This window comes from Dermacentor silvarum, chromosome 7 (genome assembly GCF_013339745.2).
Source record: "Dermacentor silvarum isolate Dsil-2018 chromosome 7, BIME_Dsil_1.4, whole genome shotgun sequence".
Classification (NCBI taxonomy): Eukaryota; Metazoa; Arthropoda; class Arachnida; order Ixodida; family Ixodidae; genus Dermacentor; species Dermacentor silvarum.
In genome coordinates, this window is record NC_051160.1 from 64,315,065 (window position 1) to 64,336,292 (window position 21,228).

General features: G+C 47.6%; 2 protein-coding genes across 2 annotated transcripts in view; both read left to right on the plus strand.

The window, feature by feature from the left end:
• Positions 1–6,701: 6,701 nt before the first annotated feature.
• Positions 6,702–21,228, plus strand: part of LOC125947139 (uncharacterized) — a 32,278-nt gene continuing 17,751 nt past the window's right edge. Inside the window, exons 1-4 of the mRNA XM_049671509.1 lie at positions 6,702–6,878; positions 8,255–9,398; positions 17,790–17,932; positions 18,487–18,614. Of these exons, the coding sequence (XP_049527466.1) occupies positions 8,268–9,398; positions 17,790–17,932; positions 18,487–18,614 (1,402 nt within the window). The 5' untranslated portion in view covers positions 6,702–6,878; positions 8,255–8,267. The remainder of the gene's footprint in view (positions 6,879–8,254; positions 9,399–17,789; positions 17,933–18,486; positions 18,615–21,228) is intronic.
• LOC119458921 (leukocyte elastase inhibitor B) overlaps positions 16,097–21,228 on the plus strand; it is a 45,210-nt gene continuing 40,078 nt past the window's right edge. Inside the window, exon 1 of the mRNA XM_049670776.1 lies at positions 16,097–16,206. The gene's annotated coding sequence lies outside the window, so the exon portion shown is untranslated. The remainder of the gene's footprint in view (positions 16,207–21,228) is intronic.

A 21,228-nucleotide genomic window follows, 5' to 3' on the forward strand; every position in this document is an offset into this window, starting at 1 on the left:
TGCCTTTGACGTCTTGAAATATTCGAAAAGTGTCCGTAAAATACTCGCCTTTACGAGTATTGACTATTCGATTAGAAGACCAAATTGTATAAAACGCTATTCGATGCGTTATTCAAACGTTTCAAATATTCGCACACTCCTACTATATAGTGAGAATCCGTGTCCATGCAGACGGTACTGGAACACTGTTGCTACCCCTCACAGGTGCAGAAGTCAGGGAAGGTACTTTTGGGTTTTTAGAGCGTAGCCCTTAGGCGCCCGTTCCCGCGTGGAGCGTCGGCGTGCCTCGGCGCCCCTCTGCGTCCCTAGGCGTAACCGAGCGAACGAGCACATAGAAGGATGAAAGCGAACGCATAGGGCAGCGGGGGATCAAAGGTGGCGAGAGCGAAGATTGTACGAGGAGGAAAGCGGAAGAGGAGGGTGCAGCGGTGTCATGAGGAGAAAGCGGAGGAAGCCACCTTCAAGCACCACCAGGTGGTGCTCACGTCCGCGCATCCGCGGCACCGGCCGTGTGAGGGAAAGAAAAATAAAGAACCGGAAAGCTCGCCTTCGTACATCTGTTGTACGAAGGCAACTGTTGGCCGGTCTATATAAACCGCCGCTCGTCGCGGCTCTACCAGCTAAAGCCCCTTGATGTTAGAAAGTAGCGACACTCTCCCCCACGCGCGCGCTTTCCTCCTAAATTCTCCTCGGATTTCTCCCCCTCACCGGGCCGGCGCGGCGCTGAACCCTCCAGTGGCTCGCTGCAGCCGCATTAGAATCAATGCGCGCGCTTGTTTATTCGGCCCTTTGAAGCGTTGTATGGGAATTTATCCCTTGTGAAACTGTCATGACGAAAGTACGTTTCCAATAGAACGTCGTGCCATTTTTTTAGGACGCTTCGATAAATACAAGCGGAAGCGCTCCGAAAAAATGAGTACCAAGCAGTGGCTGAGCTGTTTACCTCTACGTCACCACTTTGGTTGTCCGTAAAGCGGACGTGTATTGGGTGCATACAATATAAGCAGCGTAGAGTATAAACGAGAATTTGGTTCACTATCTTCGCTCTTAAAAGGCTCAGAGAAGGTAACCAAGAAGAAATGTGATAGTTTACTTAAAGTGAATTCCCCAAAATGAGTGGGCCAAAAGCCTTTGTACCAATGCCACTGTGCGAAATACGTGCTGTGTTTGCGAAACATCCAACATAGAACTTTACACACGCGCCTGTATTCCGTCACTATGACACGACGAGAAATTACATTCCATCACCTCTGGGAGTAACCTAACTCTCTCTCTCGAAAAAAAAAGGCTGATTGCTTACACGGAAACTGCTAAGACTGGCACTTGATAACTAACTTACAGACTTCAAGATGTCAAGTTTATCAGAATTGAGGGAGATTATCAGAAGCGCGTGGCTTGTACTTAATGAGCATGCGCGAATAATACATAATACCACTTATCTACCTATATATTGCGGTTCATGCCTTCGCAACATAAAGTACACAAAGAAAAAAAATGCTCGCAGTATTGAAACTTTGCAAAGATACAATAAGCACGCAATAAGAGTAAAATAGTTCCTTGGCTTCACAAGTATCAGGCGCAAGGATCACACACACACACGCGCGCACACACACATACGTGCACACACATACACGCACACAAGCACGCACATACACAAACACGCACACACACACGCACACAACTACAAAATATGAGTTACAGGCATTAACGCACAAATTACATACATTTGAAAACTAACGCACGCGCGAAAACACAAAAAGCTTTGTCACGGCTCGAAGAGTCAACGAAAATTTCAGCCGACTCACTTAAAAAAAAACTATATGCACAGTTATCGGTGCTCTGTATTAAACTGAACGAAGAGTCCGGCTTTGCGAAGAGCATTAAAATCTCCATGCAACTTCATCCACAAATATGAGGAAAGCTGCAACATTCACCTCGCAAAGAACGGCATGCTTAGAAGGGGCGAAATCCCTTCTCCCGATGTTATGGAGCCACTGCTTCCGACGCACGACATTCCGTGCACCTCGGGGGATATAAAATAAGGCTTGCCCTTTCTCTGGCCTGCTGCTGCATTGAAACGCGCAGCAGCAAGGCATTTTCACGTTGAACGAATCTCAGATTCCTACGAAAGGATGAAAAAACTTGGGAAACACACGTTCGGAGCGGCAGGGCGACCACCACTTGGACTGCTCATGGCGAGCGGGAGAAACTAAAGGCGCGCGAAAGCAAGTTTCGCGCCGTTTTCGTGACGTCAGGGTCACCTGACGGGGTAGTCTCGAGCGCCGCAGCCATTCAGCGTGGCGGATGCGCTGCCTCCGCGAAAGAGGGGGAGAAAAAGAGGAGGTTGACCGTGCCGGCGAGGGTGTTGCGGCGTAGATCAAAGCGTGTCGCTACTTTCTAACATCAAGGGGCTTTACTACCAGCCGGTGTGGTGATCGGTGCGATGCCTCGATATATCGCGAAATGAAAACACGTATAGAGCTGCGCTCAAATTTCGCATTAGGGAGTATCGTAGTCGTCGGTGATTTTTTTATAAACGAAATGCAACAGGAAATTTTGAGAATTATCTACTAATGCATAAGCACTCTTTCGCTCGGCTATTATTGTGCTTTTGTTTACTTGCTTTCCTAGCTTATCCATATCTACCCATCGGCTTTCTGGTGCCAAAGAAATGAAATACGTGTACTGCATGGTGTGGACATGAGTTACCGGGAAGCTGGATGGCCCCTTCCACGCGATCGTATCAACTGAGCAGCAACGCTGTCGCAACCGCTTTCAAGCTGGCTGTTTCTTTACCTTTTTCATTTTATTTTCTTCTTTTTTCATTTTTGTTATGACTTTGACGCGGTGATGTTGACGGCGACGTCGCCAACTTTTGTAAACGCCACCAATCATTTATTATTATTATTATTATTATTATTATTATTATTATTATTATTATTATTATTATTATTATTATTATTATTATTATTATTATTATTATTATACTATTTTCACATCTGCCAATCACTTATTCTCATTTTTATACTCAGAAGCCCCACAACATGCTTCTCGGCACTGACACCCGTAATGCGGAAAAGTAAGATTTCAAGGTGGCCTGACGAGAACAGTTTTCTCTTTGATCAATTTTTTTTCCTCTGTTCCTTATCATCACTTATAAAGCTACCACTCATCTACGCTGTCCACTGATCTCCACTAGGGAAACCTAGTGGAGATCAGTGACGCTGTCAGCGTTTGGACGACGACGATGAAGCTGCGCCTCCGCATCTCCACGCGCTCGAGCCAGAGCACGAGAGAACAACATCCGGGCAAGATCGAAGGGTCGCGTGGTTGTCAGCGTTAAAAATTAGTGAGTTTTACGTGCCAAAACCACTACCTGATTATGAGGCACGCCGTAGTGGGGGGCTCAAGAATAATGTCGAGCACCTGGGTTTCTTTAACGTGCACCTAAATCTAAGAACATGCGTGTTTTCGCATTTCGAACACGGGTGTATTCGAACACGGGTGTTTTCGCGATTGAAAGCGCGCGTCCCTCGCGCGCTTTTACTCGCACATACAGCATACGGCGCTTTTCATCACATTTCATCGCCGTTGGACTTTATACGGAACCTCAGGGTCAGGGCGATGGCAGAAATCTGCTTGGAGTGTCCATATATTTGCTATCGCAATAAAATCCATCTAAAGGTGCGTCTCAAGCCAATGTAAAGTGTTACAGGCGTCTGTCCATAGGTTCGTATGCCCTAACAGTTAACAGAAGCGACAGGTGGCGTGGTGTGGCGTCGTCGATGGTCCTCCAGCGTGGGGGGAATAACAGATACTTCAGCACCAGTGTCGATGAGATATCGCGCCTTCGTGACACTGTCGCCGACGCGGAATGAGCTGCTTGATATTGGCCCGAAAGGGCTGGCCGCATTCTGTGCATGGCCCGAACGTTTCCCTCAAATGCACACGGCTGACGGCACTGGCGAGCGCGTGCTCCGTAACGGTGGTGGTACCAACACAGGTTGCGAAAAATCCTTAATTGGCGACCTGTCGCGGGTGAGACTGTGGCGTTGGTGCGGTGACGCTCTGCGTCGTCGGTCTCTTTTGAGCATGTTGAGCTCGGCGGTCAGCTGCTCGGCTTTGCGGTTGAGCTGCCACCTGTGAAATCTGTGCCAAGGAGTTTCGGAGGAGGATTCGGAGGGGGAGTACACAAAAAATCATCCGCGCCTGCTGGGGCAGCCGTCGCAGGAATGAATGAATGAACAACTTTATTTGTCAGGATTAAAACCCTGCAGGATCTGCGGGAGTGGGCGGCGACAGAGACGTCTACTCGTGGTAGAGCCCCATCACCTCCACGGCCCAGCGCAGGACGTCGTCCTGCAGACCAGGCTCGGAGCTGCCTAGGGCAGCCCCCTACAGCTGCACACTCTTAAGGCAGGTGGGAGCGGGGGGGGGGGGGGGGGCATTCTACAAGTATGTGGTTATAGTTAACATAAGGGGCTGCGCAACGATAGCCTCCGGGATCGAGAAATTGATCGGGGTGTAGTTTATTCAGCAGTGACGCAGTAGTGATGGCGTGTGTCTGCAGTTGTCTCCATAAGATTTCCAATTCCCTCGAGTGGGGACGAGTGAGAGGGGGTAAAGTGCGTCGAGATGACGTGTAGTGTTGGCAGATGTCGTGATATGTCATGAGTCTTTCACGCGAGGCGCCGACCTCAGCCTCCCCTTGTGTTGTCTATGTCCGGTTCGTGAAACCTCAGGCACAGGCATGGGCGGCTTCGTTGCCTGGCAGGCCCTTGTGTGCAGGAGCCCAAACGAGTGTAACTTCTGATTGAACTACTGATTTGCATGCGATGATTCCAGCCAGTCTGCCTATACACCCGGCTCCATAGTCGTACATGGCTGATTTAGAATCGCTGATGACAGTGGTGGCTGAGGGGATAGTGAGAGCCAGCGCTATGGCTGCCTCCTCTGAGAAAGGGGTGCATACAGAGGCCGCAGCCACCAGCTGGCCTTGTGGAGTGACTGCCGTGATAGCGAATGTATGGGGGTTTGAGGGGTGTTCTGCGGCGTCTACGTATAGTGTGCCGGGTAGTTTGAGTTCGCCTAGAATCGATGCGTCCACTGCCGCAGAGTGGACGCCGATGCGACGCAGAACCTCTGTGGGCTTTCGGCCACCGAGTCCCTGTGCTGTGATTAGCTACTGCACCAGACGCTGTTCTGACTCGGGTGTGCGGCGTATGAGTTCCGCCTTAAGGTGGTTGTACGGGTTGTACGGGCAGGCGGAGAGCGCAGAATATCCCTGAGGATGGCAATAACAGCAGATGGCAGGGCGCCAGTAACGGGGTGGTATTTTGCTGTTCGTGACGTCAGGCGGGCTTCCGGGCCCTCTTTTAGTGAAAAGGAGCTGGCATCCCGGCATCATATATTTTATGTATAACTGTGCAAAGCACTGAAACGTGCGCATATGTACTGGCATTTTCAAGCAAGAAAAAAAAAGAAACAAGTAAAGCATATATTGCATTATTAAGGGGTACACTTAAAGGCTACGCAAAGTACCGCTGTAGGAAAACATGCGTACCCTTGCACCTCTTTCATATCACTAAACCTGCAAGTAGTTGAAAGCTTCTTTATAACTCAATGAAGTTCGTTGCAAGACTTGAATTCAAGCTATTGCCATTGGGCGCTGCGCTTAAAAATCGGTGGTGCTCCATTGCGGACGACGAGGACATGGGATTCAATCCGGGCCACTGTGCGGGGCCACGACACAGCGGTGGCCCCGCCCATCTCCACGTTGCACAAACCGCGTGAACATGGAATTCACTGCTGGGGTCAGGTGTTCAGAGCAGCAATTTCAAATTTAAATTTAGCGTTAACGTGAGCGCTGCGAGTGCAGTCCTTGTTTCTCTTTTTTCTGCGTCACCATAACGGCCCGTGCTATCAGTTACTAGGATAAGCTGAGAATAATTGCACAAGGATTGCCACGGCCCCTCAATCTACGCATAACAGATTGAAAACAATAGCAGGTGATTGGTTGACAATTAAAGACGCTACCGAACACTGCCAAACATACACATCTAACTACTGCAGCATCATACATCACCTTCGGTCCTCGTGAGTCAGTAACCATGGCGCTAGATCTACCGACTTTTCGATCTGTTTAGTGACCACTTTCTATTTTTAGCGTCCGGCCACTTTTTTTTAGCGAGGTGACAGAATAATTGGCGACTTATCGCTGAATTATCGGTAAAGCGACTGAACGACAAAAAAAGGGACGTGTTTTAAAGGTGCGTAGCCAATCATCTAAGTCTTTCTGTCGCACGCGTAACCATGGAAAGTCCGAGAATATTACCAAAATATGCAAAAGTGATTACTTGTTCTCTAAACGACATAGTAAGCAAAAAATGAGCTAGTATCAGTTAAAGAATGTGGCGCCAATGTCGCTTTGCGAAAGCTTAAATTAAATACCACAGGAATGACGTCTGGCGCGGTCTTCATTACTTGGCTCTGAAGCATATGATAGTTCTGACAGGGCCTATTTGCACCATTTGGAAGCCCCATCAAAGTTTTCGTATTGCATGTTTTTTGTCGTCACATTTGCCTGTGTAATATATCTCTCTTTTTTTTATGCCTGCCTCGGTTCCGTCTGGGGCAACTGCTCGCCAGGCGCCATGTTCTAAGCACAGCTGTTTCCACAACAATCTCTTGGAGGCGTTTTGTTTTACTGTTATCGCACAATGAATTCGTTTAATGCCTGCTCGGCAGTTTATAAACAGCGCAGCGAAGCAGCGGTTAGTTTTCGCGAAGATTCTCCGAGGAGACGCGGCCTGCAGGCGCCGACATTTGCGCATTTCCCGTTGATGACTAAACATCCATAGTTGGCTTGCAACAGAGTGGTGAGCTGGAATCATATCAAGACAGCAATGAAATTGCACAGATTCTGTAGAGGCATTGGCTCTGCGCGATGCTATTTAAGATTTTCTGTGCAGCGCAACTGTTCGAGAAAAAAACAACAACAATTGGGACGTTTCATAAAAGCAGATAAGCGCAATAACGGAAAAAAGAAACATCATTACGAGATTCTTATCATCATCATTTTAGGCGACGAAATGAATTCAGCGACTGTCGACGTTATCACATGCGATGATGCGAAGCGACAGGATTTAAGTTTGTATCATTCGATAATCGCGAGCCATACATTCCTATTATTGAGTGAAACTCTTCGTACTGATCCATGCGCCTGCTTTGATGCCGCTTCCTCTAAGCCGCAGCCGCCTTATCACGGCCGAAGAGCTTCACGTTATTCGCCTTTTCAAAACCAGGCACCTTCGATCCCAGAGCGAGTTCCAAACGAGAGCCGCGTTGTTCGGCTGCTTCGGTTACACGACGTGTCCGCGCCAGTGCGGCCTGGCGTCAGTGCAATGCTGCAGTGGATGCATCCTCTAGCACATGACCTGCCTTTCTGATAAAGTGATGTCAAGGAAGTTTAAAAATAAGAACACTTTTGGAGTGTAGATGATTCCCCGTTAGCGATATCAGGCTACCACCATCTAACTCAGGGTACGAAAGGGCATAAGGCTATGCTGAAATATAGGACGCGCCTTCTCCTCAGTTACTGCACGCTTAAAGGAAGAATAAACAAAAAACGTCTGGCGCAGTATTAGTAAAGTACTTTTCTGAAATACCAAAACCATTGCTCTTACCGGTAGGCCAGTAAGCCAGTAACGATGCAAAACAGCAGACAGGGGCAACATCACCTTGAGTTTCCCGCCCAAGCTCTCCGCGACATCTTCGACGCTGTCTACGCTGAAGCAGTTAATCTTTTATAAGTGTCATACCGAAATGCAGTCAATCCTTGAATAAGTCTTAAAACGCTGTTTCATTATTATGAAACACGATCAGAAGGATACCTGGGAGCAACGGTGGTGACAGGTTTAACGTTGGAAGCACTGTCACGCTTAGAGACTACTGCGAGATACGTAGCTTGCCTGAACTAACAACTGAGTGTATCTGGTTAGGGCAAGTTGACGTCAACGTGTGAAGTAATCATAGTGATAATGTATTAAAGTTGTCGACTACATTGTCGACTATACCGAAAAATATGCCAGGGCAACCGTGGAAATGCCCATCGGAGCAGGCAATTTAATGAAGTCCACGCCAGACACATTGACACCGGTCTGGTGGTGAAATTGTGCACTGTTATTGCCTCTCTGTGTGTTCTGTAATTAAAAGTTAGTTTTCGCAATGACTCACGCTTTACCCTATTTTTCAGATACGGTCAAGACATGGCGTTACCGGTGCCTGGCACGTGCCTCCTAAAATTCTCCCTGGACGTTTACGCTATGTTACATTGCATGAGAAAGAATGACAATATTGTTTTCTCACCTTTAAGTGTGGGAATGGCAATTTCGATGACTACGATTGCCGCTAAAGGCAACACAAAGGACGAACTTTCTTTAGCCCTTTACTTGGAAGAATGCAGCCACAAAATAGCCGAGTACATTGGCAAGTTTGTCACTGAGTTTTCAGGTCCTGATTTGACTATCCACGTGGTCAATCGTGCCTACACCGCACGCCAGCTCAAGGTCCGCCGCGACTACCTGTCGCTTCTTGAACGCTCTTTCCGGGCCACCGTCAAGTCTGTGGACTTCACGAACAACGCCGAGGCAGTTCGCAAAGAAGCCAATGCATGGGTGTCGCAGCAAACGAAGTCCAAGATCAATGACTTGCTTGCTCCCGATACGGTCACTTCTGAAACGTTGTTTATTTTGCTGAGCGCCGTGTATTTCAAGGCAAAATGGAACTCTCCTTTCGAGTGGCGCGACAATCGGCGAGATAAATTCTACGTCAATGGCGTGAAAGTCGTGGAAGTGAACATGATGAATCAAATGGGAGAATTCATGTACGCCCACTCCGAGGAACTGGATGCTCAGATCCTAGAGATGCCGTACAAAGGGAACAAATTTTCTATGATTATTCTTCTTCCAAACAACAGGGATGGACTCTCGGGTCTGGAAAAAAACCTCACGGATGTCAGCCTGAACTCGGCGCTCGCGAATCTTGCCCTCACTCCAAGAGTAGAGGTTACCCTACCCAAATTCAAGATCGAGCGTAGCGCCAACATGAAGAAAGTGTTTAAAGGTCTTGGAGTCAAAGATCTCTTTGATCAAAACCGGGCGAACTTATCGGGAATGTTCGAAACTGTCCCGGGACAAAATCCTTTCGTCACCGAATTTGTTCATAAGGCGTTCATTGAAGTGAATGAAAATGGCACGGAGGCGGCAGCTTCCACGGCGGTTGTTGTAGGTAACGGCTCGGCGGGACCTCAAAAACCTTCTGCTCGCTTCTTCGTCGATCACCCATTTATGTTTCTGATTAAAGGATACCACGGGAACATTGTGCTATTCCTGGGATCTGTGCGAAAGTTGTGAAGTCTTCGGTCCTTTGTGAGTGTGTCATAGTTTTGTGCTTTGCGCAGCAGCAGCCTTTCTATAAATAAACTACGAGCCACTGCAACATACCTGGTCTCTTCTTTTTTTCCAGAATATGCAGAAGACATGTGTCTGTCCTGGCGCCATCGATGTTGTGTGACTGTAACAGAAACGCACGCCCAGTAGTGATGTAATTACTAGCTGTTAATTTCACCTAATACCCCGAAGCTACTTCTCCGCTGAATCTTCGTATCGCTCTATTCGGAGTTAGCACAACCTCAAGTCTCTCAAAATGTACGTACACTGTCGTTTTTCTGTAAAGCAGACTGGTCGCCGGGGAAACCACAGGATAGGGGAGCAGTGTATACCATTCATTAAGCTTTACAAGTCTGTCTTCCCTGAATAATTGAAAACTGTGCTCAAAGCTGCAAAAATGAAATGCTGGGTTAGATTGTTTTGTTTAGCAGTAAACAATGTTATAAGAAAAAAATATTCGGAAATTGTGAAAGATGATGACACTTGTGAGGTAATAGCTTAACGCTTCTATACAACTATTTGCTTTAATAAAGGAACCATGCGATTGAATGGATATATTTGTTGCAATGGGGAAATTTATGCTAGGAATAGTAAATCAGCGGGAAGGGGGCATGGACGACAGGATCCAACACACATACAGGAGTCACTCTGTAGGAGTCAAACATTGCGCCTTTGACTCCTACAGAGTCAAAGGCGTGACAGTAGGTGCCTTTGGCTTAGTAGGAGCCAAAGGCGCTCGCTTATTCCAGATGTTCTTGGAAAGCACTAAAGAGCATCCCAAATGCTCGAATTATTAACTACATTAAGACTAAGCACAGAACAGATTCCGACAGACGCGATGAATGCGTGCGCGGAAAGCACCACTCAGTCATAGACGCTCGAACAGCGCAATTTTTCTCAGACACAAAAGCACTTTTCCATACTCCTGTGCCCGTGAGTGGTAAGAATTGTGTTCCAGCACCGTCTGCATGGACACGGATTCTAGATAGATAGATAGATAGATAGATAGATAGATAGATAGATAGATAGATAGATAGATAGATAGATAGATAGATAGATAGATAGATAGATAGATAGATAGATAGATAGATAGATAGATAGATAGATAGATAGATAGATAGATAGATAGATAGATAGATAGATAGATAGATCTGTATACCAATGAGCCAGGCGGCTGTGGCGGCTTCATTTGCGAGGCCATTAGGGGCAATCTTGTCGTCTTTGCCCAAGTTCAACTGCGCCGCGATTGTGTAAGCGTGCATGAGTTTCGTTAAAAAAAATGACAGCAGATCCACGAGGTGAATGATGATGAGTGGGCGAAGCTCCGGAGGGAATCATCGGATCTCCCGCTTAAGGGGACGCTGGCACAAACGCGTTAGAAACGTGCAGTACTCTCTAGTAAGGGGGAGCGGCCACAGAGTCTTACGCAGCCATTTACACATGCCGGAACGTGCACCGCGTTTGCCGACGCCATCACATGACTGCTGAGAGAGTATACCCCCCGTATTCATAAACGCTCCTCGACTTGAACTTGACTTGCCACCGCTACGCCACGAAGCGGACATGGATAAACGCACCACGATGGCTATAAATACCCAACATTAACGAAAGGCCGCGTTTCTAGCGCGTTTCTAACGCGTTTGTGCTAGCGCGTTACGGCCCGTGTAAGAAGCTGGTGTAAGACGCTGTGGCCTCTCCACCTTACCTTCAACGCGTTTCGAACGCGCTGCCCAAAGCGGTGGCAAGTCAAGTTCAAGTCGAGGAGCGTTTATGAATACGGGGGGTATACTCTCTCAGCAGTCATGTGATGGCGTCGGCAAACGCGGTGCACGTTCCGGCATGTGTAAATGGCTGCGTAAGACGCTGTGGCCGCTCCCCCTTACTAGAGAGTACTGCACGTTTCTAACGCGTTTGTGCTAGCGTCCCCTTAAGCGGGAGATCCGATGATTCCCTCCGGAGCTACGCCCACTCATCATCATTCACCTCGTGGATCTGCTGTCATTTTTTTTCTCATTTTTCTCAGACTGGTTACACACTACTACTACTACTACGACGGGGACGGAACGGGTGCCGCTATAAGGAGCTTCGCCCCTAAAAAATGGCCGAGCTCATCTGAGGATGACTGTCAACGGCAATGCTAAAAGCATTCGAGCAATGTAGCGACAGACCGTATTCCTAAAAGTCACGTATACCTAACACGTGTAGAATTCTGAGACTTTCGTTGTTTCGGCTATAGGCCACATACTCCGATGTCATCCCACTTTGCAATGGCACTCGCATCCCAAGGTGGCCCGGTCCATGAGTACGGAATCACGACGACCACTGCATGACGCCGACGCAGTAACGTTGGGATGACGAAGGAACGATTTTAACGTGACAGCGTTAAGGGCACCGTATCGCAGAAAATCAGGCTTCGGCAACTGGCGTCGACGTGCGATGCGGGTGGCGGAGAAAATAATACTCAACCACCTCGACCGCGCAGGCCCTCCATGTGGTGCAAGGTTTTGGTGACCAAAAATTGAATTTCTCACAGTGAAATCCGTCAGGAAAATGGTAAAGTACAACCTTACCATTCGGCCTCAGATTCGCCGTCGGACTGTTTACCAATCGGCATCGGATTGTAATTTGAATGTACGAGAAAACATAATTCTGCTACGAGGATACTGAAACACAAACCCCTTTTCCAGCATTCTTCTTGAGGACGACGGGCTTGTGTGAACGTCTGTTACATGAGTGCAATAACACACGCGTCAGTGAACTCACCGCTCATTTCCCTTCTTTCCTTACCTCCTCTCTCTCCCTGTCATCTTTGTGTTCCCCTTTCCCATTCCCCCGGTGTAGGGTAGCCAACCGGACGTTATTCTGGTTAACCTCCCTACCTTCTGCCTTTCTTTTCCCCTTCCTTCCCTTCTACCAGACCTACAGCCGCGCGTTGCGGTGCGAACGGGTCCCGATAACGCTATCGCGTTGTACTCTTAAAGGCGAAGCTTAAGCGTCCTCCCATTTTTGATGGCACCATGAAGCGTATAAGCGTATAATGGCATCAATGAGATGTTGAGATGTCGATTCCTAAATTATGACGATGATGTAAAGATGACAATGGGACGACGACAACATGAGGACGACAAAGGATGACGACTGTATAATCACAACTGAATGAACAAGCTGGAATGATGATGATGAGTGTGACGATGGATGCGTGATAGCGTCTGCCTGACGATGACGCAACCACGATGGTCGCATAACAAAGGTGGCATCATCACGATTAAATGATGACGGCGTGGTTATAATAGAATGACGGACAATTATTGATGTCCATGGATCGACAAAGGTAATATGACGATGATGGCATGACGACAATTAGATGAGGTTACTGAAATGATGGAGGCGGTAAAACAGCACCGTGACGACGGCGACATGATGACAACGGTACGACGACGGCTCACGACGACGGCGTTGCAGGGCCAGATGTCAAAGTTACAATGACGAAGATGTTCACGATGATGGTATGATAACGAGTGCATGACGACTACTGTGTGACGGCGACGCAATGACGATGATGGCGTTACATCGGTATAAGGACAATGGGATGACGTCGATGGCATGACGTGAGTCGGATAACGAAGGTGATGCGACGACGATAGCAAACCCAGGATAGCATGATGACGACGGTCTGACAACGGATACGTGATAGCTACGGTCTGATGATGATGACCTGACTATGGCGGCACTGAATGACGACAGTATGGTTACAATATAATGACGACGAAAGATTGACGTCGATAGTATGAAGAAGGCGCTATGAGGACGACGATGGTATGAGGAAAATTATATGACGTTCCTGAAGTGATGATAACCATTAAACGACAGTGTGTAGCTGCAAGAATGCAACTACAGTATTGACTAGCACTTGGTAATATACATTGACAAGTTAAATTATGTGGTTTTACGTGCCGAAACCACGATATGCTTATGAGGCATGCTCTCCTGGGGGGACTGCGGAACAATTTTCGCCTTCTGTGGTTCTCTAACGTGCACCTAAATCTAAGTAAACGGGTGTTTTCGCATTTCGCCCACATCGAAATGCGGCTGCGTCGCCTGGATTCGATCCCGCGACCTCATGCTTAGAAGCCGAACACCATAGCCAGTAAGCAATCACGGTGGGTTTGCAACATACATCTCCGGTATGTATAGTGTAAACCCTATCCTTCACCTGGCCAATCGTGCATACTACAAGCGGAAGATCAAGGTCCTCCGACACTACCACTCGCTTCTTGAACGTTCGTTTCGAGCCACCGTGATCCGGTTGATTCTATGACTAACGCTCAGGCATCTAGTGCAGTAGTTGAAAGCACTGAATTTGAAAGCAGCCATACACAAATGATCAAAAGCTTTCGTCAGTTTAAAAACGCTATTCATCCTGCTGAGCGCTGTCAATTTCAAGGGAGAATGGAGGCCTCCTTTCCACACAAGAGAGAACCGGCCTGCAACATTTCACATCAACCACAACACGTGACGATAGACATGATACGGACACATGTAGACATGATACAGCAGACATAAGGAAGCTTCAAGCACTGCGGCTGTAAAGAACCGGACGTCCTGGAGGGTGCTAAACCAAGGCAAAAAATTTTCAACCATCGTTCTTCTTCCACCACGTTCAAGGCGCCACCTCGCTGGAGAAACAGCTTGCGGTGGCCTATCTGAACTCGTTGCTCGCAAAACTCGAGCTGGCTCCCAGAGTGGAGCTGACCCTCCAGATCGAGCATAGCGCTTGTTAATTTAATGCGTTTTACGACTGAGAATCGGATATATATATATATATATATATATATATATATATATATATATATATATATATATATATATATATATGACCAAAAATAAACGGATTTATCGGAATCTTTGCCAATTTCAATGATACGAACCCGTTCGTCTCCGATTTCGTTCACGTACGACGCGCTCTGACACGTTTTTGAGAAGGGCATGGAAGACAAGGCTGCTATAGAAGAGGTTGACAGCGTGCCTTACTTGTCTTATACATGGAGTTTTACGCACTTCATCAGGGATCATTCATTCATACTTCTTCTAAAAAATTACGACCGGGACGTGTTTCTGTACCTACTTTCGGTGCGAGAGTTGTGAGTCAGGCGGCCGATATGAGCCTACTAGAAATTTATGCAAAACATTATACGTAAAAAAACGAAGTGTCTAAAGCTTCGTCGGACGTACGCGCGAAGAAAGAGAGAGAAAACAAAGATAGGAAAGGCAGGGAGGTCACCCGGACGAACGTCCGGTTTGCTACCCTACACGGTGGGTGAGGGAAAGGGGGAATAAAAAGACGAAAATAGGAAGAGAGTGAGCACTGTGCGTGTAGCGAAGCACCATGACACCAAAGTCAAGTCGCATAGTTGGTGATGGGCGTTGAAGACATCTGACATGAACCAACGGCGAATTTTCTCACTTCTCTGGCGCCGTCTCGTAGCCACCGTCGCCGCAGAGCGCGTCTTGCGCGGCACTACGCTTTTCTTTTCACGCTTTCGACATACCCTACTCCTCGCGCTCTATTCGCTATCGCTGCCTTTCATCCTTCGCAGTTGGGCTCGTTCGCTCGGTTACGCCGCCGACGCTCTCCGCGGGAACGAGCGCCTAAGAGCTGCGCTCTAAAATAAAAAAAAAACAGCCCAGGCACTCAGTCTTAAATCAGCTGTTAGAATCGACGATGCAGTGACACAAAATCCCGTTGCTCCCCTCTGCCGTCAGAAATGGTTCTTTTTTTTTAGCTGATGCCATATAGCCTCCTAACTTTTGCTCCGAGGGCAGTTATTGTATCATGGGTTTTGTTAAAGCACTAATGTGTTGTATTGTATGTCTTTCAAGACAGCCGGTCTCTTATTCTTATGCATGCGTGATGTAGGCTGGATTATACAAGTAAAGAAGCCTCTATCACAGTTTATGGCTTTAGATCTTGCTCCTCTTTCTCTGAAAAGAAAGCGCCAATAAATAAATAAATAAATAAATAAATAAATAAATAAATAAATAAATAAATAAATAAATAAATAAATAAATAAATAAATAAATAAAATTAGGTTGTAGATGATGACTCATGCAGAAGGTGCTGTAGTATTTGACACATGCATTTTAGAAGCGGTGCGTCTTGATGATGTCAAATACAATCCCCCGCTGAATAGTCCAGTTGGTTGGAAGTGCGTCTCATCCAAGGGGATCCAGATGCCAGAGGGACCTTCTCAAATCCATCACCAAGCTCTGACATGTCGTAATAGTCGTGTCACAGAAAGTCGTAAACGTCGACGAATTTAATAGTGGTCGCGTTGATTCTTCGGATAGAGAAATTATTCACTCCTCCAAATAATATATTGAAGGATGCTCATCTGTGCATCTCGCTTTGTTTTGTCTTCCTTTTCTTCCTCGACGGCTCGTCTGAAAAGCTTTTATTTCAGGCGACGGCTCGCCTGAAAAGACATTTATTATTAATGACCCCCTCCACGTCTCCTTGATGTGTTTGCTTAGAATTTGGTCTTGTAAACGCAGCTGCTTTACACAGATTGTTCCCTCGCCATTCATATTGTGTTATGCTTCAAAATGAGTTCTGCCGCACAGCTGCCACACATCTCATAAAACATACGCACTTAGCAGACGGCAGCACATTGGTCGTGCCGACGAAGGGGAACCTGCTATTGGTCCGACGGCTAGTGGAGAATCCGTTGGAACTTAAATCGGACTCAGTTTTCTTAAGGTTGGTTCGATAGTTGTTTCATAGTGGAATGCCATAATCTATAATGAATGAACAGCCAAGAACATGGGAACAACAGAGTTGAAGAACATAAAGATAAGTTCTAAGAAATATTAGTGAAACGTAAATTAATAACAGGATAATTTGAAATTAGATTTAAACTGATACAGGTATATAAAGTGAATAGCAACAAAATCTTTCAGTACGAAAAAAAAATCGAGAGGGCTGAAAGGAAAAAAAAACTTGCCTTTATTTCTTCTCTCCATCAAGATATTGAAGATGACATAGCAAACATGCCTGTGCTGAAGCTCAGAGAAATACCATCTAAGGTAATGGCCACCTGAAGAGTAAAGACTTTCGAAAGCAATTTGCCAAAAATATATTTCTTTGAACACTACATTGGCCCAAGAAGAAATATTCAATAGACTTACTTTTATTGCGGGAATATGAATTAACATCAAGTGAACAGCGTAAGATCAAACCTTTCTAGGTAATTGTTAAGTGGAGGGACTCGGCAAGCAAGTCCTGCCGTGACATTTAGAAAATAAGTTTGATTTGGAACAGCAGATGATGCCCCACTAGAATGTTACAAGTTGGGTGAGCAAGGTGTTAAACACCTTGGTCTGGCAGCATCAATTGCTTCAACTGAAGTTAGCGAGTCTTCGAACATTCCAGTGGATCACCTGCTATCTTTTAAAAAAAAGTGAGTGTCCCCATAGTCACCTATTCTCCTTTCTTTATTTTCACAGACTACGCTTCACGGATCATGGATTTCTATAAGGCTGTGCGATAGCATCCCGTCGTAATGAGAAAGAAACAACAGACCATTTCCTTTTTGTCGTACCGCCGCAATACTATACTGAGAACAATAATGTTAGAAATTCGCTCTCGCTAAATTAGCCTAGAGCTTGTAATTCCCGCTATACTTTCCTTTAGATTTTCCGCTCTCCGGTGCAGTCACAAGGATGTTTGTCCTGCCGTCCAACAACTTATTATTGGTTCCAAGCGATTCGCAAGTTAAACCGGCTTCCTTTATCTTTATTAGGTGTATTGTGAGCGCTAACTGTGTAGATTATCATCGTCGCCATTTATATATATACCCATCCTCATAATATTCATCATCGTTTCTTCGGTTGGTGCTCGCTGGCTAGCTCGCGCGGCTGCATTGAAATATAAGGGCTCTGCCTTCGTACCGGGTGTCGTCTTACAAGTGGTGGAGCGTGCGTTGTTTCCCACGTCCTCTTGCTGTACCGGTCACCCCTGGAGCTCCACTCTGGTCCACGGTTGTGCTCGCCAACAACAGTCATGGCACAAACCGATGCTTCCACTGCTGGAACCACCCCGGCCCAACCAGCTGAGCCTACTTGGTCCGCCAACGCACCACAACGCGACCCTCAGGTCTTTTCTTGCCTTAGCGGCGAATACATGGAAGACTGGCTTGACCATTACGACAGGGGGAACGCTTACAACCACTGGGAAAAGCCCCACAAGCTCCGCAATGCTGCCTTCTACCTAAAGGAGGTCGCTAAACGTGGTTTTTCAACAATGAACGTGACTTTCCTGATAGGTCCACTTTTACTGAGCAGCTGCGTCAGATATTTGGCACGTCTGCTGAGGGCTCCCAAGTAGCGAAACAGAAGCTCGCTACCCGCTTCCGGGGACCAGACAAATCTTACACCCCCTACATTGAAGGCGCCCTGGCCCTCTGCCATCGCGCTCAGAGTGACATGTCAGAGGAGGACCGTATCCGCCATATCCTGAAGGGTATCAACACCGTTGCCTTTAACGCTCTGTCATAAAGAGCCCTGCTACAGTTGGTGATATCATCACGACATGCCAACGCCTTGCCACTCTTTACTCCTTTCGCCTTCCACGCACCTCCTGCGACGCTCGCCTTACCGACAATGATGAATTGCGAGCGTTTATCTGCATCATTGTCAGAGAGGAGCTTCACAGCCATGCTCCCGCCAACACAGCCATTGCGGCTCTGCGTGCTCCTCCTCTTCCCAATTTGCGCGAGATCATTAAGAAGAACTGGCGTCCCTGACAAGTGTCACTCGTACCCGGTCCCTTAATTGCGCCTGTTTGTGGGCCTTCTTATGCAGAGGTTGCTTCGCGGCCTGCGGTACCAGTTCCATCTGCGCCTGCTGCCATTGTCTGCGATCACCTGGCCTCGATGGCAGCGAAGGCCCCCGTGCAACCATGCGATTCTACCTGGCGCCCTTCCCGCCCAGTATGTTTCTACTGTGGCATTCGGGGTCACATATCTCTGTTCTGCCGCAGGCGCCAGCAAGATGAACTACGTGGTTATTCCGCCTATGAGAGAGACTATGCTCCCAGATTCGACGCCTACGTTCCTGGACCCTACATATCCTCGTCAGGTCACTCACCCTCACCTCCGCTGTCCCAACGTATGTCTCGCACTTCTCGCTCACCCCGTCGTCGTTCTCCGTCACCGTTCCGCCGTACTTCATCGCCCTTGCGTCCTGCCTGCAATTCTCTCGCCAACCATTCGAAGAACTAGAAGCTGTCGTTTATGGAGGAGAAACTGCTTGTTCGCAAACTGTTCCAATTCCTCCTGCTCGCCCGGCTTTATGTGGCGCCACTAAACAAAATTACCGTAAGGATACCTATCCTATAGATATACCTTACAAGGTTGAGAATACTCTTCGAGCCTCGACTTGTGCTCTGGCTGTTGGCATATCCCGACGCATGAGTCCGACAAAGAGAAGGCGGCGTTTGCAACTCCTGATGACCTTTTTGAATCCAACTTGATGGCTTTTGGACTGTGCAATGCGCCAGCCACATTTGAACAAATGATCGATACCATGCTGAGCGGCCTCAAATGAAAAACCTGCCGTTGTTACCTGGATGACATTGCAATCTTTTCGACCAGCTTCTCCTAGCACCTAAAACGTTAAGACGACGTTCTCATGTGTCTAGGCAAGGTGGGTCTCCAGCTCAATACTAAGAAGTGTCGATTTGCGAGCCGCAGCATCAAAGTATTTGGTCACGTAGTCAGCAAGCACGGTATTGAGCCAGATCCCGACAATGTCACTGCTGTACAGCATTTCCCAAAACCAACGAAAGATCTTCGTAGCTTTTTCGGATTAGCGTCATACTTCCGCCGCTTTGTCCGTGATTTTGCTAGTATCGCAGCTCCTCTTCATAAACTTCTCACCACGACCACACCTGCACGGAATAATGTGACGCCGCCTTTCAGACCCTCCAGCGATGTATCACGTCAGCCCCAGTGCTTCGTCATTTTGATCCTACAGCCTCTACTATCCTACACACTGACGCAAGTGGGCATGACATCGGCGCTGCCCGGCTGCAGCGAAACCACGCGTCTGAAGAGCAAGTCGTGGCCTACGCGAGCCGCGAAAACGTTCGACATCTCTTCCCGCCGGCCCTTTGCAACCGTTGCCGTGCCCGTCCGTTCCCTTCGAATTCGCGGGGATAGACTTAAACGGACTCCTTTCGCTTACAGCCGCGGGTCAGCGCTGGGTTGTCACCGCCGTAGACCATCTCACTCGATACGTTGAGACGGTAGCTCTTCCTTCTGGTGCTGCATCTGAAGTCGCCGAGTGTTTCCTGCACGCCATTATCTTGCGCCACGGAGTGCGTCGTGTTCTTCTGATTGACCGTGGCAAGACATTTTTTTCGCATGTTCTTGCTGCAGTCCTGCAGGCCTCTAACACCATCAGCGTATCATCCTACGCTGATCAGCTACATCAGCGTATCATCCCCAAACCAATGGTCTTACCGAGCATTGTCATCGAACTCTGTCCGACATTATCTTCATGTATGTTAAACCCGACCACAAAAACTTGGACCCTATACTTCCTTTCGTCACGTTTGCCTATAACACTGCCGTTCAACGCACAACAAACTACAGCCCCTTTTTTATCGTGTACGGCCGTGCACCGTCGCTTGTTTTGTACAACACCTTTCTCTCTACGCCTTCCGTCCCATCTACATCTCTTCCTGAAGAATTCGCCGCCCGCATCGCCCACTGCCGTGAAATTGCGCGCGCAAACACCGCGACCATTGAGGACAAGACGAAACTCCGTTGTGATGCGACGCGTTGTGTCATTTCGTTCCGCCCAGGCGACGAAGTGCTCCTGTGGACACCTGTTCGAGTGCCGAAGCTCAGTGAAAAATTAATTCGCGGGTATCTCGGCTCGTACACCGTGCTTGAAAGAACATCTGCCGTAAACTAACGCGTCGCTCCTGTTAGCACTACTACTGACCGCGGTTGCCACATCACCGAAATCGTTCACGTCTCTCGCCTGAAGCCGTATCTTCGGCGTTCGTACCTTTCCTTACTTGCGGCACTGCCGACCGCTTTCGTGAGGGGGGGGGGGGGGGGGGGGAGTTAGTGTGAGCGCTAACTGTGTAGGTTATCACCGTCTTCATTTTTATATACCCATCCTCATAATCATCTTCATCGTTTGTCCAGTTGGTGCTTGCTGGCTAGCTCGCTTGCCTGCATTGAAGTACAAGGGTTCTGCCTTCGCACCGGGCATCGTCTTACAGTATTATTACTCAATTCCGTCTCATTTATTGCGCTGCCCTATCATCTTACGTACCAGTTCTCGCAAATTTGTAAGTGAAATCGCACTTCTATATTCGTTAGGCCTCATCCATTCAATTCTTGACCAATCCCCCACGGTAAGTATGAGTCATATTGTACGAAGACAACAACAACGAAAACGGTTGGTTTAATCCGAGTACCTTGCCGAATTATTTCAGGGAATTGTACGGCATTTACGGGTGTCGCAAGATAGCTTTTTGCCCTTTGTTTTCGTCAATGATTTCGTGTAGGTCGATGCTGTGCATAGTATGGGCGAAAACAAAACTAGCGCAGAGAGATATTGCAAGTACACCGTCAAGTGCAACTAGAAATATCAGTAGCTGGCCTCGACTACTACAATGACGATGAGGGCGCCGACAACAAGCACAATGTGGGTAGTGGCGACGAGAATAATCTCAAGGCACGTCACGACGGCACACATTTCGCGC